At 36.2% G+C, this 27,959-nt stretch overlaps 1 protein-coding gene across 1 annotated transcript; it reads right to left on the reverse strand.

Annotated features, from left to right (window-relative positions):
• Nucleotides 1-12,458: 12,458 nt before the first annotated feature.
• LOC125664034 (uncharacterized) lies at nt 12,459-27,538 on the reverse strand. Its single transcript, XM_048896529.2, has 12 exons — nt 27,436-27,538; nt 27,253-27,308; nt 26,722-26,856; nt 20,454-20,583; nt 19,735-19,796; nt 19,362-19,595; nt 18,934-19,248; nt 18,680-18,742; nt 14,699-14,941; nt 14,310-14,594; nt 14,068-14,130; nt 12,459-13,174 (listed from the first exon to the last, which is right to left on the reverse strand). The coding sequence occupies exons 1-12, from the start codon at nt 27,504-27,506 to the stop codon at nt 12,627-12,629; spliced, it is 2,205 nt and encodes a 734-aa protein (XP_048752486.2). The 5' UTR covers nt 27,507-27,538; the 3' UTR covers nt 12,459-12,626.
• Nucleotides 27,539-27,959: the final 421 nt, after the last annotated feature.

Consider the following 27,959-nt stretch of genomic DNA (forward strand, 5'->3'; position numbering starts at 1 on the left):
AAGTGCTTTAGAATTTCTTACAATCCACATTTGATTAACACCACTTTTGTCATATGTAGTCGCACAGTAAGTTTGAAGTTTCTCCTTCACAGCCGTTAATATTTTCGTGAGGAGCAAAGATAGGGGCTTGGTAGAACACTTACTGGATCCAGCAATGTATCTTTGTTTGTAAGGGTTTTTATGTAGTTTAGGAATCCAGTATAGGTACGGTAACTCATAATCATTCGACCTATTGACTGGAATATTAAATGTGTCTAAAATTGAAGCATGGTTTTGAAGAATTTCATCCTTTGAAAGGGCAGTTGGAGTATAAGTATGATTGCCAAAAGTGGAATTAATGCCAAGTTTGTTTAAAATACAGTTGTAATAATGAGCCTTGCAAACAAAGACAATGGTGTTACTAGCTTTGTCAGCTGGAACCAAACATATTCCTCATGTAGTCTATTTAATTCTTTTATCACTTCTGGTTTACTAAACACAGAAGGATAGATGGTACGTACTTTTGTTTTCATGTGTCTAATGCGGGATTTTAATATCCCTCTTATGCTTTTAACCCATTCTGACAATGTATCAAGTTCTTCTTTTTCATATTTATCCCATCGTCTGGCATAATCTTCGACATAATTCATGATAGAGATGAAGTTCTGTCGTCAATTAAAATACCGAGGTTCTCTGTATTTAGGATCTTTTATATCCATTGATCTTCTCGTTATCTACGAAAAGGGGTGTGTAATGTTGGATTGCTTGAGGGATGGTAATTTTTTTCTAAAATCCTTACCCTCATGGACAAGATGGAGTGGTTCGGTGCATTAAAATGCTTGTAAAGAAGTATCATTTATGTAGCAATATTCCATTATCACCTGCATATAGTGTTTATATATCTCAACTGATTCGATATGCAAGAGCTTGTATTGTTCTGGGTATAGTCAGTTTTTAAATCGAGGTAAGCTACTGACAAGTTGATGGTACAGGGATTGCAACAGTCGCGATTGAAGTCAGCATTTCGCAAATTCTATGGTCTTTATAACGATCTAGTTCGTCAATACAACCTCGCATTGGGTCAAATGCTGCATGTCTGACGTGTTTCATACCGATTGTTAAGCCGTTCGTGGCACACTGATTTTGACTGCGGATAACTCCGTTTACCTGATCAGGATATGGGGCTCACGGCGGGTGTGACCGGTCAACAGGGGATGCTTACTCCTCCTAGACACCTGATCCCACCTCTAGTGTGTCCAGGGGTCCGTGTTTGCCCAACTATCTATTTTGTATTGCTTGTGGGAGTTATAAGATTGATCACTGTTCGTTATCTTCACCTTGCATCTAAATAAATGTAAGTGTTATGATTTTTATTTACAATCTGAACACTAGTAATTTTATCACAATCTGCAACCACTGTATTCAATCTCAAAAGAAATATGACAAATATACTTAGCTATTTACAGATACAAATTATCAGGTCATTAATTATCTAATCTGGAAATGCAAGTTACCATTGGGTCAATTGTTGCCTGACGTGTTTTCATACTAATTGTTAGGTCATTCTTTACATATTGATATTGATTACGGATTACTTTGTTTACAAGATCAATATATAGGACTCAAGGTTGGTGTGACAAGTCAAAAGGTATAGTTACTCCTGGTAAGCATCTGGTCCTATCCCTGATATATCCAAAAGGTATGTGTGTGCCCTTCTTTTTATTCAACATTATTTGATTTTATATCAAAGAGTTTACTATTGATTTAGTAAGTTATGACATTACGACCATGCTATGGTGCGACTATACTATGTTATGAATGAATTAAACAATAATCACCAAACGTCGCTCTGTTTTTCAATATTCATCGAACAAGAAAGTTGGTTTTCTATTAACATCTGTAGCATCGGAAAACAGCCCTGTCATCATGAGGATAATGGCAACAGTCAACAACAAATACTCGAGCATCGCGGAAAATGGGAGAGCATCGGAGCGTCAGCCAGTGGGAAAGTGAAACAGTACAAACAAAGCACCACTGTGACTCCACCATCACCATGCTGCCCACCACAACATCAGCCAGTGCTGAATTATGCATCTAACGAGGAGATCCCCTCAACATCCATATCAGACCCTAGCACCATGCTAGAGCTGGGCGAGTCATTTGCATCCCACCCATACCAACAAATTAGTTGTAATGATTCTTTGGGTGCCTACGTACCGCAAAAATTAAGACTAAAAAAAGAAGGAACAGTTTTTACAGTAATCTGCAACAGAAAAAGGATGATTTCAGCAGGAGTCCCACAATCTGATATTCAAATAAGGAATGTATAAGCAAACCCAAAACTGTGTTTGATATTTGATCCCAAATTGCTTTATTACACGAGTGTGAAGTTAGCATAAAATTGCCAAAATCGCCTAAGTGAATAAAACTATTCTTAACTTCTGGGGGGTTTCCTTTAAGAAAACATATAGCTCATGTGTCGAGCAAATTCATATTGAAATACATGCTTATCTTCTATTAATACACAATATCTATTAATTTCCTTTCGCTCGACAGATGGGTACACCTTTTCTTAAGCAATAATCGGGATGACATTTAACAGTTATCAAGCTCTGTTTGAAAAAAAGCCGGTAAAACGTCTTATTCACAACGTTATAATGCTATCAAATAAGCAATAACATTGATTTAAGTCAGAATAACATACATGACATATATTTCACTTACTTAAAACAAAGATCAAGCTTGATTCAAGACACCTTTCACAACACTATACAACACAAGAAAACACTATACACGACTAAGACACTGTCAACATCAGTAACATTCTTCGTCATAAAAGGGTTCAGTCGTGTATTCCAACTTATTTCAAGTTCAAGTCTACACCCTTGTATTTCCTACAGCTATACTTCTACTATTGCATCCAAACGTTTTAATCATAAGCAAAACTTGCAGTGCTTAGATATATACCATCTTATACGTAATCCACCAACATGTTCTTGTTCTTCATCTTCTTTCAACTATTGTCCAGCAGGACATGTCATTACTGGTGATGTTGATATAGTTGAAAATGAGGACCTCAAATTACTTATTCTTAAAGGTCCTAAATACAGAGAACCTCGGTCTTTTAATTGGCGACAGAACTTCATCTCTATTATGAGTTCTGTCGAAGATTATGCCAGACGATGGGATAAATATGAAAAAGAAGAACTTGATACATTGTCAGAATGGGTTAAAAGCATAAGAGGGATATTAAAATCCCGCATTAGACACATGAAAACAAAAGTACGTACCATCTATCCTTCTGTGTTTAGTAAACCAGAAGTGATAAAAGAATTAAATAAGTTACATGAGGAATATGTTTGGTTCCAGCTGACAAAGCTAGTAACACCATTGTCTTTGTTTGTAAGGTTCATTATTACAACTGTATTTTAAACGAACTTGGCATTAATTCCACTTTTGGCAATCATACTTATACTCCAACTGCCCTTTCAAAAGATGAAATTCTTCAAAACCATGCTTCAGTTTTAGACACATTTAATATTCCAGTCAATAGGTCGAATGAATATGAGTTACCGTACCTATACTGGATTCCTAAACTACATAAAAACCCTTATAAACAAAGATACATTGCTGGATCCAGTAAGTGTTCTACCAAGCCCCTATCTTTGCTCCTCACGAAAATATTAACGGCTGTGAAGGAGAAACTTCAAACTTACTGTGCGACTACATATGACAAAAGTGGTGTTAATCAAATGTGGATTGTAAGAAATTCTAAAGAACTTTTAGTAAACTTGAAATCGAGGAATTTTTCCCAAATCAATAACATTAAAACCTATGACTTTTCAACACTATACACGACCATTCCTCACGATAAATTAAAGACTAGACTTTTTGACATCATAGACAGTTGCTTCTTCAACAAAAACGGAAAACGGAAATATTCATATCTAGTGATCAGTCATTCAAAAACTTACTTTGTTAAACACCACCCTGATTCCACTCACAAGTATTCTGAAGTTGAAATAAAAAATATGCTAGAGTTCCTCATTGACAATATCTTCGTGGTCTTTGGTGATCAGGTCTTCCAACAGTCTGTTGGAATTCCCATGGGCACGAATTGTGCTCCTTTGTTAGCTGACCTGTTTTTATATTCATATGAAGCAGAATTTATTCAAAAAGTTCTACTTGAGAAGAAAAAATCTTTGTTGTGGCCTTCAATTCGACTTTTAGATATATAGATGACGTTTTGTCTATTAACAATGATAGCTTTCATTCATATGTCGATTTGATATATCCATGTGAGCTCGAAATAAAGGACACCACAGAGTCGTCGATTTCTGCTTCATACTTAGATATTTTATTGAAAGTAGACATTAACGGCAAACTGACAACTCAACTGTATGACAAACGCGGTGATTTCAGCTTCTCCATCGTCAACTTCCTATATTTATGTAGCAATATTCCATTATCACCTGGATATGGTGTTTATATATCTCAACTGATTCGATATGCAAGAGCTTGTTTTGCGTATATTCAGTTTTTAAATCGAGGTAAGGTACCGTCAAACAAGTTGATGATACAGGGATTTCAACAGTCTCGATTGAAGTCAGCATTTCGCAAATTCTATGGTCGCTATAACGATCTACTTCGTCAGCACAACCTCGCATTGGGTCAAATGCTGTCTTACGTGTTTCATACCGATTGTTAATCCGTTCTTGGCACACTGATTCTGACTGTGGATAACTTCATTTACCTGATCAGGATATAGGGTTCACTGCGGGTGTGACCGGTCAACAGGGGATGCTTACTCATCCTAGGCACCTGATTCCACCTCTGGTGTGTCCAGGGGTCCGTGTTTGCCCAACTATCTATTTTGTATTGCTTATAGGAGGCATGAGATTGATCACTGTTCGTTATCTTCACCTTACCTTTAAAACAGAAATTTTGGGGATTTTTTATGTACACAATCGTACCTTGTTCTTTGGGAAGGAAGATTCATAGACCTTTCCGTTCTCATTAAAATAACGAGAGAATTACAGGATTACGATATTATGATCATGGAGGGGCAATTGTGCATTATCAAACCTAAGGCTAATTCCTATCTTATTATTGACAAGTGGAGTTCCGCTTTTATTACTTTTATTAGCATCATGATAGAAAAGTTTCCAACACGGGTTTAAGAATTACTTAAATACAGGACATCAGGCTTGCCGCTACTAAGTCTATCGGTATATATATGATGAGTAATTTTGCCTCGTAATGGTTAATCAGCCACAAGTGTTTGGGGCAACATTGACCAAGAATTTTGGTTGTTGCACAATTCTAATAAGTCAGAAACCCACACCCCAAAAATACTCATCAGCACCAAGACGGTCATTTCAACTAGGCAAACAGCATCGCAGTAATGTACTGTAATCACTTCAATAGGGGAGTAAGTTGCACTTTCCTTCCCAGATGCAGCAAGTGCGGAGACAACCACCCAAGCATTAGATGCTCAAAATAACAGATCCATATATACTTTGGGAATAACACCAATTAAATTTCATACTTTATGTAAATATTTGGAAGGATTTTTGTATTGCTTGTGGGAGTTATGAGATTGATCACTGTTCGTTATCTTCACCTTGCATACAGAGGCGGCAGATTTATTTAGGCAGTTTTTATAGATCTAGGGGTTTTTGAATTCAGTATAGGAGGCCAAGGTCTCTCCGTGAGTCCTACAATCTCCCTAGCCTTAATTCTAACTTAGCAATAGCTATCAATAAAATTTACAAAGAAGTTGCCTTAAGATGCGTTGCTGGTCCTTTTAATTCATCACTATTTCCCAGTTGGCAAGTTTCTCCATTAGACCTGATCCCCCCAAAAAGATGTCGACGTGCGACTCATACGCCATCTGTCTTACCTTGAAAATGCATCTATTCATCATTTCATCGACCCTAAAGCAAGCTCATTGCATTATAGCAACATAGACCAAGCATCACAGTATTAGCAAAGCTTGGAAGGGGCAATTTTAGCAAAGACTGACATTAGGTCAGCATATAGGATGGTTCCTGTATCCCCTGACGATTTTGGGTTGCCTGGGTCAAAGTTCAAGGCAAGTACTGCTTTGATAAAATGCTCCCATTTAGGTATTCATTCACTTACAAGTGCATTGTTTGACAAGTTTGCATAACTTTTACATTGGCTCATTCAACACTATACACAGATCAGTTTAACTTGATGACTTTATTTTTTGTAGGCCACCCAATTTTCTTTGTTACCCACCACTCACTTCAGATTTTTAAGTCTATATGTGCTGATATTGGCGTTCTCATTGCGGATGAACAAACCATGAACCCTAGTCACATTCTCACATTTTTGGGCATCGAAGTAGATACCATCAATTTCACCATGCAACTTCCTACCAAAAAATTAAACTAACTCTTCATTACATTACTTCTACAAAGCCATAAACGTCTAACTTCGCGAAATGCAGTCTTTCGGTTCATGAATTCAACTCTCAGCATCACTAAACAGCATCATAGAATCATGATACCAAAAACATAAACGCAGTCCCCACAATCTGGAGCAATTTGTTTTACAATCTTGTAAGGACATTTCTGTGATTTCTTGGTTATACAATAACACAATTCAACTATTTACAGACAGTACAGGGGACCAAAGGAAGGTTTTGTATTTATTTTGCGGGAAAGTTGGCACATGGGTTCTAGCCAAGTAGTTGGGTTAAGCAAGACATTGTTAGACACATGACTTTTTTGGAACTTTTTCCATTGGTCGTCGCTCTCACATTATAGGGCTCACGGTGGGTGTGGCCGGTAGACAGGGAATGCTTCCTCCTCCTTGGCACCTGATCCCACCTCTGGTGTGTCGAGGGGTCCATGTTTGCCCAGCTATCTATTTTGTACTGCTTATGGGATTTATGAGATTGATCACTGTTCGTTATATTCACCTTTTATTATGGAAAAACGAGTTTGCACGTTCCAAACTCCAATTTCATATTGATAATATGGCATTGGTCCATGTTATCAACCAAGCTACATCCAAATCTGACCGGGTTGTGAACTTTGTACGTGTCACAATTTTGACTCGAGATAGGAAAAACTCCTCGTCTTCAAACTGAACATTGACATGGAAAATAGAAACACAAACAAGAATAGACTTTATTCACACATGAAGGACATAAACAAACCCATTCACAATCTACACGCTCACTCGCACACAAAACTCACACACTCAAATTACGTAACATATGACAATAAAATAATGTACAGTCTATTTCATAAAAAAACGACCAGTATACAGGTAAGTAGAACGTTCTATGATTGATTAGTTCACAATAAGATGCAAACACATGGTCAGGATAATTGCACATGTTGTTTATGTCACCACTTGGTATCCGTAGTTGTAACACGCATTACAGAGATTTCTCATTATGCCTCATCCAGGTATTATATGCTGGTACATGTAGTAGAGGTAGAGTTTGGCAATGCTAGTAGTACAGGAACACTCACATGTAGTACAAGCAGACAGAACCAGTACATGGAGTACGTGGTTCGCCTCATGATCAATGAGATCCCATCAGAGGTCACTCTCATTCCACACAGGATTTCACACAGAATAAACGGCACCACCAACTTAGAGAACGGAACCACCACAAACAAGTTGATGGTACAGGGATTTCAACAGTCTCGATTGAAGTCAGCATTTCGCAAATTCTATGGTCGTTATAACGATCTAGTTCGTCAATACAACCTCACACTGGGTCAAATGCTGTCTGACGTGTTTCATACCGATTGTTAATCCGTTCTTGGCACACTGATTTGACTGCGGATAACTCCGTTTACCTGATCAGGATATGGGGCTCACGGCGGGTGTGACCGGTCAACAGGGGATGCTTACTCCTCCTAGGCACCTGATCCCACCTCTGGTGTGTCCAGGGGTCCGTGTTTGCCCAACTATCTATTTTGTATTGCTTGTGGGAGTTATGAGATTGATCACTGTTCGTTATCTTTTCCTTGCATAGGACAATTGTAAGACCACAAAGGTCATTTATATGACCACACAGGTCCACACAGACATATCTTAAGCGCTCTCTGTTTGAAGGGCACATCTTCTCGACGACTCGTGCTGATCTGAAGCACCATATAGAACTAGTTTATTAGAAAACGTGTCCTCACTCTCGCCTAAATATAGTTACTCTCTCATACAGGTTATAGTGCACAATTAGGGACAAAATAAGTGACTATGTACAAATTGTGACAGTTTGCAAGCTAGTATTAACATGTCTCAAGTCCAATATCTTTATTCAGGCTTCATACATGTAAACCAAATAATGTTTTATAACAGACTCCTTATCTTGTTCACAGTGTGGCAGATTCAGGCGACTGGCACCCCAAGTAAACTCGTTCCAAGTTCTTGCACGACGATGGTGTAGATTTATAGTGCAGACTGCCCAGTAGGGGCCCTGCTACACTAGGTTTGCTGCGGCGAGGTGACGATGGTGGTCGACCATTGGGTCCCCTGGAAAAGGGGACGGGTCTTCCTGAAGATCCGGGGACGACATCTAGGAAATTTAAAGCTGGGGCCAATTGACTTCTTCACAGCTCCTTAGTGTCGTCAATACGTTAAACACATTTTTCAGTTTTCTTTCTCAGTTCAACTTCCATCCCTTTTGGCCCGTTCCAGTTACCAGTTGTAACCCTGCTTTGGATATCTTTCATTACAAAATGTCTTACAAACAGTATCGCTTTATTTAAATGTCATCGCCTATAAACACAAAATACATAACCTGAGCAAGCTGGCATGTGATGTAGAGTATCATTGGATCTAATAAGATTATTTGCTTTTATATTAGATAATCAGATACATGTATTAATTTAGTACAGGTTTTTATATCGGGCTGTCACCCAGGGTGTAGCTTGTCACCCTAATAGTATACTGGCATGACCTTACGATTATGCTATAGTGCGACTATGCTACGGTATAAATTAATTACACAATCACCGGCTGTTGCTCTCTTTTTCAAAATCAATCGAACAAGAAAGTCGTTTTTCCCCAACCCACCTACCCGTAATATTACTAGGACATAATTCTATTATCTGCTTTTGCTGCTTTCTTTGTTATATCGCAGAATACCATGAGACACCTGCCCATCGTACTGGAGAAGAAAGGACTGGGGGAACGCAAACCATATCATGTGAACTCTAACTATGAATATCACAGCCAGTCATTCAGTGACCCAAACAGACTCTTGTTAAATCAATTTTCTTTTGAAAAAATTAGAGGGAGTTTTGTGTTTTTGCTTCTATGAAAAATCATACCTTATTGTCGCAATTCAGAGTTGTGGGGACTTGGGGATTACGGGATGCACGAGATTGATATATGTCTGTTATCTTCATTTCTTCGTAGGGAATGGGACCTTAAGAAAAGATTTAGTTGTGTTCTTCCAGATGATACATCTCTGAAACGTTCTTAAAGATATAATTATGTCGCTATTTTAGACAGTAGTTGTATCAAGGGTTTGTAATAGCAATTGGTAACAAAAGAATATTACAGATTTGGAATTATATCCAATTGTTATTGCAGGGTAGGTCTGTTAAAACTTATTGACCAAAACATACATTGTTCTTAACAGAGAAAACCTAATCTAGTTCATGTCAATAATAAATATGCAAAAGACAAACATATGTGTTTGCTCGGTCAATTAGTGGCAACCTGTTCTACATTAAATAATTGTTTTAGAGCAAATAATTTGAATACAAAAGATTGTGCCATTATCTCTCTCGTTTGAAACTGAATTTTGACTGTACCAACAATTCTTACATCGCTTCTCTTCTCTAAATCCAAATCAACAACAACGATGCAAATATTACTGGACGCAAGTCTGACCAAATCATCACCATACTCTCTCATGCATAGAACGTATTTCCTAATGTTGCGGAACAAACCTAACTATCTTGTAAACGTCAAGGTAAACAACCCATTTTGAAACTCTGTGTAACGTTTTTATTTTCTCAAGACCATGTAGCTTCAAATATAACTCTCTCTCTCTCTCTCTCTCTCTCTCTCTCTCTCTCTCTCTCTCTCTCTCTCTCTCTCTACCATCAGCTACATTCGTAGGCTTCTGAATATGCAGAACCCTTGTGTTGCATTTATATTTATGTAGAAAAATACTAGTTGTTCGCAAAATCAATCTGTCACCGGATATTAAACTATACAAAAATCACCGTGCAGGTAATACCAGGTATCTTTTTTTTATTTTATTTATTTTTTGTTATTTCACTCAATCGACATACATTTGCACAAAAGTAGATACAAAAGAATATGAATATATTTAAGCGTACACACACACACACACACACACACACATATATATATATATATATATATATATATATATATATATTATAATGTTCATTTTCTTTTTATGAGAGAAAAGAGAGAGAGAGAGAGAGAGAGAGAGAGAGAGAGAGAGAGAGAGAGAGAGAGAGAGTCAATTGACTAATGGAGACCATTTTCCCCAGTCCATTTTACATTTATCTAATTCATTACTTTCCTTATAACTATCCTGGTTGATTTGATACCAGGTATCTTAACGTACACGGTCTTTGAATCATTTGTAAGAATTATGTTTAAGTCAATGTTTTGTTCGTCTATTATGACATTTTAAGAATTGGTGAAATAACATTTGGACAGAGAGTAACGAATAAAAATGTATTATTATTCAAATTAGCCCCGAAAAGATAAACATGAAATTATAATTTTCACATACAACATGATATGGACAAACGATTTATTCTTACAGTCGATTCATCAAACGAATGAAAGGTGAAGATCTAATTATTCCATTGCAAATGTATCCAGACCTATATCTGCAAGATGGCATGCCTTTCTGATATGTCCAAGCCATTCTAATTTCCGGGATAATGTTTGCGACACCATCAAAGAATTTCTTAGGTTTTTGACCTTCATTTAAGAAAAATCACAAGTCACTTATTTTGGATTCGGATGATGTTTCAGTGCACTGACACTGACATGGAGTCGTTAGATATCTGATGCTTACATATATATAAAACCTACACCAGACAATTTCATTAATGTTAGAATTGCTATTGTAATTGCATGTTCTAGTGCCATTTTCAAAACTTTGAATAACATTGTTCAGGAAACAAATGTTTATTTTCTGATAACGTGAACAATATATTAAAATGATATATATGTTTATTGCTGCTCTGAAGCATTTAATAGAGATGGAAATAATGTGTTGAGCCTCTTCATATTTGCCCTCGAAAGATATGTTTATTTCCCAGTGTTTTCATATATGTATAATTGTGTATGCTGTGTATAGTCAATTCCATCTTTAATTGCTAATGAACATATATCTTCTCCTATTGACCACACCCATATATAACAGATGAATATAATGAAGATATATCAATCTCAACTCTTGTAAGGAATACAAAATAAAGAATTTGGCAAACACGTACCCCTGGATATACCAGAGGTAGGATCAGGTGTTTAAGGAGAGTAAGCATCCCCTGTTTACCGGTCACTCCTGCCGTGCCCTATATCTGATCAGATAAACAGAGAAATATGTAGTCAGAATCAGTGAACTAAGATGGTCTATCAATCGGTATGAAACACGTGAGACAACATTTGAGCCAATGCTATATTGTATTGACAAACTGGATTGTTATAACGACCATAGAATTTGAGAAATAGAGATTTTAAACACTATATATATATATATATATATATATATATATATATATATATATATATATATTGCAAATCACATTTTCGTCTATGAACCAACCAATTTCAGTGCGCGACACAATCCGTTCACATTGACTATGAACGGATTATGAACTAGCTATAAGCACGCGACCGAGAAAGCGTAATGGTTTGAAAAAAATAGAACTTGTGTTACAAAGATCTCGCAAGTCACACCTTTGGATTAAGATTGTACACTTACGTGGATTATCATCCCAATCTTGCGGTCTCCTACCTCCAAAATACAGTGCACCTTGCAATGTTGATAAAAGGCAGGGTGAGACGAAATGTGACGTCATGTCTGTGTTGACGTACGTCACAATAACTACTGTGACAGAGGCTGGGAGTTGTTTTATGCAACAAAATGGGAGCAATGTAGACAAACGGTGTTTTAGTAAATGAATATAATCCAAATCTGTTCATGCTGAACATAAACAGCTCAAAAGTGATGTTCATATCTTATATATATATAGTAGGGTGTTGTTGGGTTTTTGTGCTTTCATATATATATATATATATATATATATATATATATATATATTTAGGGTAGTGTTGTACTTTATCATGTTTTATCGAGGTAGATTTGTTATCGTTTTATAACAGCCATGTAATGTTGTCATACGTAAGCGTGTAATGGAATATTACCTGCCTTAACGTAGCCGCGATTTGTTCGACCAATATTGGAAATATAGAACGATACACATCAATCACAATTCTAATTATGTCGTCTTTATTTTATTGTGTTTTTCAGGATGTAATGGAATTTTAAAACAATAACTCACAATTATACTCACATATTCTAAAGAAACATAAAACATATTTGCCGGAAGTACTTTTTTAAATATGACTGCATGTTTACACTCATTTTGTGTTAACTATACAGTTTCCACATGTTGATGGTCTGAATGGCGAATGTCTTCGTAGACACTCAGTTCTTCATAATGATTGTCACTGTTTTCATTCGGCAATCGGTCATTATCGTCAGTGGTTATACCGATATGAATTTTGCTATACGGCAGATGATTGGGTAAATATTCCTCTCCAGCACAAATGTGATAGACGTTTGAAGCACTCGATATTCTTTCCTCGTCTGCTGAGGGATGTACTAGCGATGCACCATTGTGATGTAATTCCGTCACATTCTCCTTGTCAGGATTATGTTCGTCCCTCGAGGCTGTCAGATATGCGGACGTCTCACACAGTTCTGAGCCTTCTTTCTCTATGTGTGTATCTTTTCTGGTGAAATCATAAGCAATTGGCTTCTCTTTTGCAGATTTTCTATATTCATTGCAATAAACATTGCAATTACTGAATTCCAGATCGTGGGAAATCAAGTCAGTACATGTTTTCTTTTCCGAACCCAATCTGGAATAACTTGTATTTTTTACTGCCAATGTTTCGAGAGTGTTGAAACGAACTTCATCTACAAATAAATTATTGAAAATACTGCGAATATTATCTTGTATTTCATCATCAATTAATCCATTTTAGATAGATTTAAGAAATAATGATCGCGTTTTCTTGTATATTGCAGGATAACCCTTGAAGTCAAACATTTTTGTTTTGAAATACAACAGCCGCGGCGTTAACTGAGGCTTTTATAATTCAAACAGCATTCCGAGACCAATAGGGTTATCCTGCAACATAGAAGAAAACACGAACTTTATCTTTATGCTACTACGGCCCAGAAATATACGACTGAACGTTTTCCTATACAGCTACGAATTAGGTCACAGTGACGTCATGGCAGTTTCCGAAACGGCCTACATTATCTTTTGCTGACAAAAAGGACTAGATGGTAGGGGTATTCTAAATCTACTTTGAAAAAAATATTTCAAGTGTTTAGTTTGATGTTAACGGGCTACATATATTACTTTGAATACAGTTGAAGAAAAAATTGTGCATCGCCATGTTTACACGTGTTTCGCTTTTGGAATGCAGCTTTTGAAAGACAAATGTTCTTCAATCATTTAGGATACTTGTCGCTCGATATATGTTCCTTCATGAATATTCGCCTTTCATTTATGAATTTCTTTTACAACATGTATTGATTGATTTTTTTAAATTTTAAATTGGAATTATTAGTCATCAACTTTATTGTTTCATTAGCAAAATACGGAAATACATCGACATGTGCATCAGTTTTCTCATATTCAGTTGATATGTATGAAGGTATATCATAGAATAGTGACCACAGCATTCCTTTGATCTTTGCAATAACCGTGGTGGAATATGTTGAATACTTTTATTACATTAATAATGTTAACTATGCATATGTAAATCTTCTTATTTTATGTACGATTGCTGAAAACGTACCCCTACAGTTGGGTGCAGTATCTTGATATGGCTCTTCGTGTAAGCTGTCTGTCTCTTTTTCCTCTTTACAAATGAAATAGAGATCGAATTATTTGCGTTTACTTCTGGAATTCCATGACGATTAATATCAAAATCATGAAAATAAATCCTTGAATACGATTCTTTACTTAGGTTTGGATTTCCAATTCATTTTGTTTTGTCTGTGTAAATCTTATATTGATCGATAGAAATAGTGTTCTCACCTCTTTTAAAAAATAAGGATTCGTAGGGCGCACTCTTTTCGTCGTTCCCAGTCTTTGATTCATATCTGTTGTACTTTATTGAGCTGTAAGGTCTGGATTTGAAGTCAGAGATCCTTTCAGATATTGGAAATCCCAAAGACAAAGAGTCTGATGTTTCATTCTTTGTGTCGTCATGATTTTTATCACGCTGGGCCTTCTCCCTTTTAATCACTACTCCGTTGCTTGTACATACAGAACCATTGTTCCTTGTTTCAAAGGCACCACTTCCCCGCCTTATTTCGCTATCTGAAATTATCATGCTACACATCTTAACCTATCAATATAATGATATTTGTCATGTTAATTGCATGTAGTATTCCATGCTGTTTAAGAGAAAAAGATTCTACAACCATCACAACTCGAACCATCTCCCACGAAGCTGGTGCGTTTTTCATAGACATCATGGTTTAAATCGCAGTTAATGTTGTTGTTTCCTGATATACAGCACTGATCATTATGATATGTCAATTTCTCTTGTAAACAAGCACCTCCATAATTACTTTGCCAATCTAAATCGAACTGTTGTCTCTCATTTACGTCATTTTGCACTGCTGAGGAGTTTCTGTTTAAACCATTTACCACATGGAAGGAAACTAGAGAAAGAAAGTATTATGAAAGGTGAACATATCGAACAGTGATCAATCTCATACTTTTTATAAGCAATACAAAATAAATAGTTGGACAAACATGGAACCCTAGACACACCAGACGTTGGATCTAATGCCTAGGAGGAGTAAACATTTCCTGTCCACTTGTCACACCCGCCGTGAGCGCTATATCCTAATCAGGTATTATAACGAATTATATCGTTATAACGACCATAGAATTTGCGAAATGCTTACTTTAACCGAGACTGTTGAAATATCTGTACCATCGACTTGTCTGTCAGTAGCTTGTCTCGATTTAAAACCTGAGATATTAACACCATGTGCAGGTGGTAATAAAATGTTGGTACATACATATTGGAAGTTGACGATGGAGAAGCTGAAATCATCGCGTTTTCATATAGTTCGGTTGTCAGTTTGTCGTTAATGTCTACTTTCGATATAATACAATGTATCTAAGTATGAAGCAGAAGTGGACGAGTCTGTGGTGTCTTTTATTTCGAGTTCACAGGGATATATCGAATCGACATATGAATGGAAGTTATTATTAATAGACAAAACGTCGTCAATATATCTAAATGTCGAATTGAAGACAACAGCAAGAATTTGTTTTTCAATATGAAGATCCCTAACAATGATCAATATAAGGACTCCTTTAAGAATTACAAAATAAAGAGTTGGGTAAACATGGGCCCCTGAATATACCAGAGTTTGAATTATGTACCTAGGGGGAGACAGCACCCCCTGTCATCAGGCCACCGTGATCCCTATATCTTGATCAGGTAAACATAGTTATCCATTGTCAAAATTAGTGTGTCAAAAATGGCCTAACAGTCGGTATGAAACATGTCAGACAGCATTTGACCCGAAGGTAGGTTGTATTGGCAAACTAAATTATAATAACGACCATAGACTTTGCAAAATGTTGACTTTATACGGGAATGCTGAAACTCCTGTAACATCAGCGTCTTTTTCAGTGGCCTACCTCGATTTAGAAATTGACCATACGTAGAGGAAGCTTCTGCGTATCGAATAATACCGTATAAGTTTTACATTATGACCCCTGGGTCGAGGCCTCTGCTGGTGGACTGGTAGTCCCCGAGGGTCTCTACAGCCCAGTAGCTAAGTACTTCGTTACTAGCTTGAAAATACGGATGTATATTTAATTGCTGTTATAAAATTTAGAAATTCATTTCAAAATTAAGGATTATCTCCCTCATGCATAGCTGTTATCCTTGGACGAATTTGGCTCCACTTTTTTGGCACGCTGTTTTTGGTTATATTTAGCTCTAAAACTTCATAGTTATTTCGGATTTCAAACATTTCGGTTGAGCATCACTGAAGAGACATTATTTGTCGAAATGCGCATCTGGTGCATCAAAATTGGTACCGTATAAGTTTTACATACAAACACCATATGAAGGTAATAATGGAATATTACTACATAAATTTGGGAAGTTGATGACAGGGAAGCTGAAATCATCCCGTTTGTCACAAAGTTGAGTTGTTAGCTTGTCGTCAATATCAATTGTCAATTACATATCAACTTACGAAGGAAATTTTGACGACTCTGTTGTGTCCATTAGTTCAAGTCTATAGGGATATATCGAATCGACATATGAATTGAAAATGAGTATTGTTGATCGATAGTTCGTAGTCGATATATATAAAGCTAAAATCGAAGGCCATAAGAAGAGATTTTTTCTTATGTGGAAGCTTTTTAATACATTCTGCCTCATAAGAATATAAAAACATGTCAGCTAACAAAGGAGCTCAATTCATGCCCATGGGAATTCCAACAAACTGTTGGGAGACTTGATCACCAACGACCACGAAGATATTTTTCAATGAGAAAATGTAGGATATCTTTAATTACAAATCCAGAGTATATGTGCATGGAATAAGGGTGGTGTTTAACAAATTAATATCAATCACCAGATATGAATATTTTCTTCTTCAATTTTCGTTAAAGAGGCAACAGTGTATGGTGTCAAAAAGTTTAGTAATAATTCATCGTTAGGAATGGTCGTGTAAAGCATGAAAGCCATACGTTTTGATATTGGTTTGCAAAAAACTTTAACTAAACATTCTTTAGAATTTTTAGAGTCCACATTTGATTGACACCATTTATAACATATGTTGTGACACAGTGTGTTTAAAGTTTCTCCTTCAAAGCTGTTGAGATTTTGGTGAGGAGCAAATATTTGGGCTTTGTAGAACATTTACTGGATCCTGCAATGAATCTTTCTTTGTAAGGATTTTCGTGAAGGTTAATAGTTTCCTTTGAGTACGACAGATTTTAAAGTATGTGTGATTTACGTGCATAAATGAAACATGACCTGCTTTAACGTGCCCGCGATTTTTTTTAAGAATACGAAAATGTATAACGATTTACACACACAATTCTGTCGTTTGTATTTAATCGTGTTTCCCACATATTGTGATTCGATATACAAGAGCTTGTTCTGCGTATAGTCAGTTTTTAAATCGAGGTAAGCTACTGACAAATAAGTTGATGGTACAGGGGTTTCAACAGTCTCGGTTGAAGTCAGCATTTCGCAAATTCTATGGTCGTTATAACGATCTAGTTCGTCAATACAACCTCGCATTGGGTCAAATGCTGTCTGACGTGTTTCATAACGATTGTTATACCGTTTTTGGCACACTGATTTTGACTGTAGAAGACTCCATTTACCTGATCAAGAGATAGGACTCACAGCGGGTGAGACCTGTCGAAAGGGGATGCTTTCTCATCCTAGGCACCTGATCCCACCTCTGGTATATCCAGGGATCCCTGTTTGCTCAGCTCTCTATTTCGTATTGCTTATAGGAGTTATGAAATTGATCACTGTTTGTTATCTTCATCTTTCATTTGCAAAGTGCCTGTCTGACTAAGTTATTAAGCGAGATTTAGAACGTTGATAACGCGAGATTTACAAAGTGCCGGTCTGACTTATTGATTAGGTAAGATTTACAAATTGGGTCAAATTCTGTCTGACTTGTTAGGCCGTTCTTGCCATACTGATTTTGACTACGGATAACTCCGTTTACCTGATCAGGATATACGGCTCACGGTGGGTGTGACCGGTCGACAGGCGATGCTTACTCCTCCTAGGCACCTGATCCCACCTCTGGTGTGTCCAGGGGTCCGTGTTTGTCCAACTATATATTTTGTATTGCTTATAGGAGTTATGAGATTGATCACTGTTCGTTATTTTCACCTTGCCTTCATCTGAAATTACGGGGTTACATATTCGAAAGAAAAATACTTGCAAATTTGTGTTCACTATACAGTTTCCACATTTTGGTGGTTGGGTTGCTTAATTCCGTACACACTCAATTCTTCATAATGACTGTCACTGTTTTCGTTAGATTTATCGGTCATTATCGTCAGTGGTTATACCGATATGAAATTTTGCTTTAGGATCGATTATTGTGTAAATATTCACTTCTAGCATAAGTTTGATTCAAGTTTGAAACACACGGTAACCCTTCTTCACTTGCTGAGTGGTGTAATAATAATGTACTAATATTTTTTAAATTTTGAATAATTATGATATCTTAAAAAAGATGCCATATCAATCTAGAAGAAATGTGTACTTTATAATACACCTTTCAATAAATTTATTTCATTTTGTTTTTAATATTTGTATTACGTTAGTAATGTTACAAGTAACATTTAATTCATAAGTGTGTATCCCTAATGTGTCATTGCTGAAAACTTACCTCTAGAGTTGGGTATAGTATCTTGATATGGTTCTTCATGTAAAATGTCTGTTTCTTTTTCCTCTTTAAAAACAAAATATATATAATTTTCGTGATTAATTCTCAAATTCCATCAGGGCAGAATAATGACGACTACTTTCAAAATCATAGAATAAATCGTTGATTGAGATGTCTTTGCTTAGTCTCGGATTTTCCGATTCATTTCGTTATGTCTCTGTAAATCTTACACTGAGAGATAAAAATGTCGTTCTCACCTGTTTCACAAAATAACAAAGATTGGTAGGGTGCGCTTTGTTGGTCGTACCCAGTCTTTGATTTGTATCTGTTGTACTTTATTGAACTGTAAGGTCTGAATTTGTAGTCAGGAACTCTTTTAGATATTTGAAATCCCATCTGTCCCTCGGAAGTCTTTGAGACTGAAGACATAGATTCTGCTGTTTCATTCTTTATATCCTCGTGATTTTTATCACGTTGGGGCATCTCCCGGTTAAAGACTACTCCGTTATTGGTACATGCAGAACCAGTGTTCCTTCTTTGGAAGACATCACTTCCCTGTTCTACTTCGGTATCTGAAATTATTATGTTATTGTGTCAACGTATCAATGCAATGATTTTTGACATGTTGTATCAATATAGTAATCCACAATGATAAAGTGAAAAAAGATTCTACAACCATCACAACCTGAACCATCTCCCAGGAAGCCGGAGTTGTTTTCATAGAAATCATGATTTAAATCGCAGTAAATGTTGCTGTTTCCTGGCATGCAACACTCGCCATTATGATATGTCCATTTATCTTGTAACAAAACATCTCCATGATTACTTTGGCGATCTATCTCGGATTGTTGTCTCTCATTTACGTAGCGTTCCACTCCTAAAGCGTTTCTGTTTAAAGCGTTTACCACATGGTAGGAAACTGGAGAAAAAAAGTATCATATCGCACTGTTCTGTGATTTTACAAAACCATCCGTGCAATTTTAAAAACCATAATGTTAAAACTTTTCTCTTATCAGCATATTTCACTGTGATTTTTACTCTGAAACTTAGGTCTATACCTGAAGATTCTGTATTGTTCGTTCTACCAGTCAACGACGTATGTACTCTGTTTCTAAAGTACCTTGAATAGAAATGAACTGGTGATGTATGGACAATGCATGTAATGATAGGAAAATTAATGAAGGATTATTACAATTGAAGAAGGCATGCTCGTTACACACTTAAGAAAATCATAATGGATGCAATGGTAAAATGCTCGTAATAGACAGGTTTGTTTAATTTACCATGAAAAACAAAAAGTTTACATTCTATTTCAAATTCACAGAATTGATTATTAAATTGATGCAATGCGTTAAGTCATTATTATTATTATTATACATTTATTTAGCGCTTTATTTAATCTATACAATTATCCTAGACCGCTTTACATGTTGAAAGACAATTACCCTAAAGCGCTTTATGTGTAAAACAATACAAATATGAAATAAAGAAAAATATATACATAGAAAAAGGCATAAAAAAATACTAAAACTGGTGTTAACATAGTAATTACGAGTTTGAGAAGACAAAACTAGCATTTTTATGATACAACCTATTGGCAGCATTGCAATTTGATTTACTCATACTGGTATAAGCAGCTGGCTAAGATATTAAAGGTATGGGATATATTGTGATATACTTTGGATCACAGTGACCCTAACACTCTAACAAATATTTTCGTCAGATCATAAATACATGTACTGGTTTACAAGTATTATTCACCGAGTATCCAACTTACCAGGATTTACCGCAATACATCATTCCAACAATAACACACGTTCCAATACTTCCTATCATGATAAATGCTGTGTTTTTCCAAGTAGTTGGAGGAACTGGTCGTGGTCTTTTTGGGGAGATTTGTTGTGGTCCTGTTGAAAAAATGGGATTGACTTTCATTGCCTTTGATGGCCAATCTGTATTAAAGGTGGTTATAATAAATTTATGCATAAAAGGCAAGAATAACAAACGATGATCAATCTCACAAGTCCGATAAGTAATACAAAATAGAGAGTTTGGCAAACATGGACCCCGGGACATGCCAGAGTCGGGATCAGGTGCCTAAAAGGAAGAAGTGATTCAGAAAGTTGTGAAAATAGCATAAATCATTAAGAAGCTGTCATTTGTTAGAAATGCTTCCCCGGCAACCAGTAAATGGCAATTCATCCTTGACAGATGTAAACAGGTTGATGAGTGGCCAATTTAAGGGATAAATCGTGCATGACAATTAATTTTTTTAAAAAGTTCCGTAGTTTTAACCTTGACGATCAGGGGCTAGAATTTAGAAAATATTTCTACTAAGCCGATTTTCCGTGAAAGAGAAAGGTATTCTTTAAATTTATGAGAAACTAAATTTGGATTTTTCGACCAAAAATATTCTAAATGAAGAATCAAAAATTCTTCTCAATTAGCGACGCCGAAAAAATCGCGCTAACGTAGGTAGGCATGCAAATTAGAATGAAACATCGAAAGCAATAAAACAAATCTCCGACCTGAAAATATTTGTTATAAATTCTGTTTTACTCCAGCTGTAGTAAAACCCAGTTTGTGAGGAAGAATGTTTTGATGTGATTTTTAACAAAGTTTTGAAACAAGAAAGCTTGATGAATATATGTCGGCTGGGCATGCTTGCTCCTCCTAGACACCTGGTCACGCCTCTGGTGAGTCCGGTGTCCGTGTTTACCCAACTCTTTATCTTGTATTCCTTATAGGAGTTATGAGACACCAATTGTGCCCCTTTGTTAGCTGACCTGTTTCTATATTCATATGAAGCAGAATGTACTCAAAAACTTCTACGCGAGAAGAAAAAATCTCTCGCTGTGGCCTTCAATTCGACATTTTGATATATCGATGACGTTTTGTCTATTAACAATGATAGCTTTCATTCATTTGTCAATTTGATATATCTCTGTGAGCTCGATTTAAAGGACACAATAGAGTCGTCCACTTCTGCTTCATACTTAGATATGTTAATGAAAGTAGACATTAACGGCAAACTGACAACTCAACTGTATGACAAACGGGATGATTTCAGCTTCTCCATCGTCAACTTCCAATATTTATGTAGCACTATTCCATTATCACTTGCATATGGTGTTTATATAACTCAACTGATTCGATATGCAAGAGCTTGTTCTGGGTATAGTCAGTTTTTAAATCGAGGTAAGCTATTGACAAACAAGTTGATGGTACAGGGGTTTCAACAGTCTCAATTGGAGTCAGCATTTCGCAAATTCTATGGTCGTTATAACGATCTAGTTCGTAAATACAATCTCGCATTGGGTCAATTGTTGTCTGACGTGTTTCATGCAAGGTGAAGATAACGAACAGTGATCAATCTCATAACTTCTACAAGCAATACAAAATAGATAGTTGGGCAAACATACCGTTTGTTGAGCCGTTCTTGGCACACTGATTTTGACTGAGGATAACTCCGTTTACCTGATCAAGATATAGGGCTCACGGTGGGTGTGACCGGTCAACAGGGGATGCTTACTCCTCCTAGGCACCTGATCCTACCTCTGGGGTGTCCAGGGGTCCTTGTTTGCCCAACTATCGATTTGTATTGCTTATAGGAGTTATGAAATTGATCACTGTTCGTTATCTTCACCTTGCATTGATCACTGGTGGTTCGTTATCTTGGCTTTCATGCATAAAACCCAAAGATATTTTTTCTCCAAAATCAGCAAAAATAAGTTGACACCACAAAATCCAGATTTACGGTGAATACTTGTTTTGGATAATGAAAAATTGAGGAGATGGTGCTTTTGCATATGGTGAGTTTTTAAATCGAGGCAGGCTACTGACGAATAAGTTGATGTCACAGGAGTTTTAACGGTATCGTTTAAAGTCAACAATTCGCAAATCGTATGGTTACTATAACTATCTAATTCAACAGTACATTGTACAATCTGTCATTGCGTAAAATGCAGTATGATTTGTTTCATAACAAATGGAAGCTGTTTTTACATGCTGAGTTTTACTACGGGTATTTCCGTTTACATGATCAAGACACAAGGCTTACGGCGAGTTTGACCGGTGGACAGGGGATGCTTATTTCTCCTGGGCATCTAATCCTACCTTTGATATGTCCAGGGGATTTGTGTTTGCTCCACTCTTAATTTTGAATTCTTTATAGGAGTTATATAATTTAACGTTGTTTGTTATCTTCATCTTTTCATATAGATACATTAAAGTGGAGTTAGGAAAAACACCCCCTATGGGGGTCTAGTCTTCCTTAGTTTTCACGAATATCATTTGGATTTTAGGCGTTCATTATAATAATTCCAAAATATATTCCAACAACTTTCCATTGTCCAATGATTTGGTTACGCTTATCTTTTTCCTTTCCTTTTTTCTTTTTTGGTTTCGTGAAATTCAAGCCACTCCCCTTTCATAAAATCTTTTGATCTGCAACTGAATACTATGACATCATGTATTTTTTCAATATCTTTTGGAAAAACGTATTTAAGAAAAATGTACAAAGTAGAAATTGTGCAGCTCTTCTTCGACATCAATTGTCGTCAATTCTTCAAATCCTAATAAGAAACATTATGTTGATTATACATAACCTTGAAAACACGTATTGACCGTTAGGTAAAAAATGAAGGGGGAGAGAATCCATATCAGATTGAAGAACTCCTCTAATAGCGATTAGAAATTGGAGAATACAAGTGTCACTGAAGTATGATTTAAAGATTGTACTAAATAATGTATCCATTATGCAACATTTAAGAGAATCAGATTTGAAACTTTTGAGCTGAAATATTTAGATGGAGTTTGTTGCAGAAACATGATTTGTTGGAAACGTTTAATTGGAAGATGAGGCAAACCTTTTATGTAGTATCTAATGTTAAAAAAAGTGTTCGATTTTGGGGATTGGCAAGCTTGACAAAAATATCCTACATTCACAGAAGGTGACTGGATGGGATTTGCATGGTTACTTGTCCTTTGTTACTTTTTCGGAAATAAGAAACGCATTTGAAGGAGAATTTGTATAGCTTAGATTACTTCACCTTGCATACTAAATATATTATAGAAACTAAAATTCTAGACGAAATATTGAAATTATCAGACAAAGGTAATCCTTCAAGAAATTCGTGATGATAAGCATTCAGTTTTCTAGGACCTTATTTCAAAAATTAAATGCTGCCTGTTTAATCTTTACCAAAACCCGGATTAATGAAAGCCAGTAAATTTAAACAAGACTTTAGTATATTTTCCTGACATATTTCTCCTCTCACTATATCAAAATGGATGTTTGAATACTGGTGTAAATTCACTGTTGATGTCCGTGTTGGAAGCTGGTCACGAGCTGCCAAATGATGCTCCAGTGGTCAATTCTTCTTTACTTATCGACATTGCTTCTTCAGAGAACTCGAATCAACCTGGACAATGTCGTACCTTTGTTGAGTATGCCAATGACATTATCCCTCACTTCAGCACATACAATCTATGACACAAATCCGTTTGAGGGTTTATGTAGTCTTTGATATATACTATGATGATAGCCATAAGGGTAAACCATAAGTTAACACGGTCTAGGCTACATACAAAAGGTGACCGGAAACAATACACAACCAAATTCATGGAACAATTTACATTTGGTGTGATAAAAACAGAAACTGAGCTGTTTTGTTATTCAAATGACAAATCTGTGCATATCAATCCACACGCAACTTTTGCCGTAACTAAAGAAGAAAAAGTTGTCAGCAACAAATCAACAGATACTGACTTCATATCACCCTGTAACCACAAGTAAGGTAACACGCGTATTTCATATCACCCTGTAACCACAAGTATGGTAACATGACGCATAGAAGTGGAGGTAACAATTCAATTATCATTGTTAGTTCTGATACTGGTGTGGCTGTGTGATAGGACTTCAAAATCGATCAGATGTGGATACAAACTGGATAACTTAGTGTGACGTAATGACAAGCATTACCGTTTCTTCATGCATTCACAGGTGATGATACCGTGACAGCATTTGTTGGAAAAAGTAGATAGACAGCAGGAAGGGTTTTGAGGTGTGTTTCGTTACGCAACAGAGGTATTACGTAGCTTAAGGTCTGTATATGCCAGTTTGACTTAAAATGAAATCAATGTACTCAAATTATTTGTAGTCATCATGCATTTCCAGTCCATTAGTATCAATGAAGTAATTGATGTACATTTTGATCTCTTTAGCCGTAAATCCCCTACTATGCCAGTCAACCTCTTGTTTAGCATTTTAAGCAGATCTTTATGCAAGACGCAAACGTTTCCATTACCATCCAGATGGTTTGGGAAAAGTGGGCTTTGGGTTCCATACTGGACATCTAATAGCAGCATCAACTCCTTAGACGTGGGTATTAAATCAAAGGTGAAAATAACGAACAGTGATCAACCTCATACCTCCTATAAGCAATACAAAATTTCTGATTAGGTGCCTAGGAGGAGTAAGCATCCCCTATCAACCGATCAAACCCGCCGTGAGCCCTTTATCTTCATAAAGTAAACGGAGTTATCTGTAGTAGAAATCAGTATGTCAAGAACGGTCTAACAATAACAATAAGTTGATCTGGCAACTGCAAATGTCTCAGGTCAGGATTACCGTGCACTAATTCATGCAGCTGTAACTGTTCTGCAGATTTGTTAGTTTGATCCAATAAAACAGTTACCACCTGTATTCATGTGCATATATACTTGAAATGACCCTTTAATCGTTCGAGGGACCAAATATTGATAGAGCATTCTTTAGGAAATCAAATCATTACCCCCAAGAAATTTAAAACCCATATGAGTATTACGAAAATGGACGTCACTTTGAAAAGCATGGCGGCCATCTTGAAAATGGTTGAAACCCGAATGGTTAACGCTATTTACTATTTGATTACTTGACAAGGAACATTCATGCAAAATTTAATGCTTGTTTCACCAATTGAAATATTTTACAGCTAGCCACTCCAGTTAATAGATTTGATTTATGTTGCGGTCATTTGTGAATGTTTCCTGGTATAATTCAACAATAATACATCATGAGTGTTGTTGGATGGTTTGAAATATAAATGGGCAAATCTTGATAGGGTTTAAGAGATTGATTGGTTGATTGTATATTGTTTAATGTCCCTCTGGAGAACATTTCACTCATATGGAGACGTCACCATTGCCGGTGAGGTACTGCACAATTTAGGCTTATGTTTGGCGCTTACGGCCTTTGAGCAGGGAGAGTCTTTATTGTGCAACACCTTCTATGACACAGAACCTCGGTTTTGCGGTCTCATCCGAGGGTTCACCCATTTAGTTGCCTCTCACGACAAGCAAGGGGTCCAGAGGACAGATTCGAAACCGGATCCACACGGGATGGGGCTTAAGAGACACATGATTAGAAATATTGATACACTTTGATCGAGAAATTAAGATTGATTGTTATGGAACATCATTTTTAGTTAATCGGAAAAATACATATAAACAGTCCCGTTTAAAATCAGCATTTTGCAAAATTTTTGTGGTTATAACGATCTTGTTTCCAATGCAACATGGCATCGAGTCAAATAATGTCTAAAATGTTTCGAACCAATTGTTAAATCCTTTCTTGGTATACTGGTTTCAACTAGGGAATGTTCCGTTTACCTAATCAAGAGATAGTGTTCACGGCGGGTGTAACCGGTCGACAGGGAATGTCTCGTCCTCCTAGGCACCTGATTCCATCTCTATGGTACCTATCCAGGTGTCCATGTTAGCACACCTCTCTATTTTGTATTCCTTCTAGGTATTATGGGATAGATTACTGTTTGCTATATTCACCTTTTAATATACGAGAGCCCTTGTATATATCAATCTAAGTATAATAAAAACAATTGGTAGAACAACACATGTATTTTACAGAATTTGATATACTATGAGCTGATATTGAACACGTGGAAGAACTAATAAACCATATTTTCTATATTATTTGATGAATATGATGACGTTATTGGTATAGAAAGTTACATTAATGCATCCCTACAGAACTGATAAGAACATACCTGTTTGAGACGAACAGCCATTTACTAGATTACATTCCTCAGCCTCACAAGAACATATTTCTTGACATAGTCTCCCAAAATATCCGGGAGGGCATCGTCCACCACAGTTCTCACCAAACGTTCCAAATGGACATTCTGTTGACATATTTGAATAACTCAATGTTCTATCTTTATCTAATTACAATTCACATAGCGGTGGCGAGTCATATCTACGACTTCTGGCATAGCATAAGTGGCAACTGTTTCTCCACCAAGCGTCTGTCATTAGTAGTAAAATTCGCGGGTGTCTCGTGCATGAACCTTAAAATCATAGTTTCGTGTCACGATAGTCATTGACACGATAAAGAACTCTCACATATGCAGCATCGAACGCTATAAATAAATTAAAATCTGTGGGAATTTATCTACATCTTATGATATATCCATATAAATGATAAATTTTCAAATGGGACGTAGAAACAAACAAAAAACCCAAATAAAGAAAGGCCACAACATATGGATCGATGTGATTAGTTATATCCACTCACTCACCTTCACAGACACCGCTTTTATTCTCATAAAAATTGAAGCAGCATTTCCCAGTGTCCCTACGGTAGAAATAAAATAATTTATTAATTTTACTGAATTTTTAACTTCAGTCCATAGGCTTTACGTAATCTAGACGATACAAATCTTTGTTTTAAAAAAAATCAATTAAAACAAAAAGGTTTATACAAATCTGTGCAGCATTCAGCAACGTAGACACCAATGAGAATGTAAATCAATGAAATATCTGTTAATTTCATCCTGCGGTGTCATTTGCCTTACTTGTAAAAATGAACAGATATATCGTATTAGGAAGTGTAAATATTTCATATAATTGATATCAGTACTTGTAGACAAACAAATACTTATGTGACGTCTCGATTGCTTTCCTTAAACTCTAGGGAAGTAATTTGATGTACTGAAATGTATAAAAATCAAATTACATCGTCATGGAATATTGATTAATCAAGTTTTATTAATTCATTGCTCTATCAATTTTATTGAAAATGAATATAAAATGGTCGCGTCTGTTTTGCTATTTTTGTACATTCATTCTGAGTGCCGTTAAAATACATTTGCCTCTTCCCAAAGACAGATGTTGAATAAACCTATACATCTTATATACATGTGTACGTGAATGAAAACAGATAAAATGATTGAAAGAAATTTCTCGTCAAGAAAGATTGTGTAACGTGTTTAGGTTCGATGATTCG

This window comes from Ostrea edulis, chromosome 1 (genome assembly GCF_947568905.1).
Source record: "Ostrea edulis chromosome 1, xbOstEdul1.1, whole genome shotgun sequence".
In the NCBI taxonomy this organism is placed as follows: domain Eukaryota; kingdom Metazoa; phylum Mollusca; class Bivalvia; order Ostreida; family Ostreidae; genus Ostrea; species Ostrea edulis.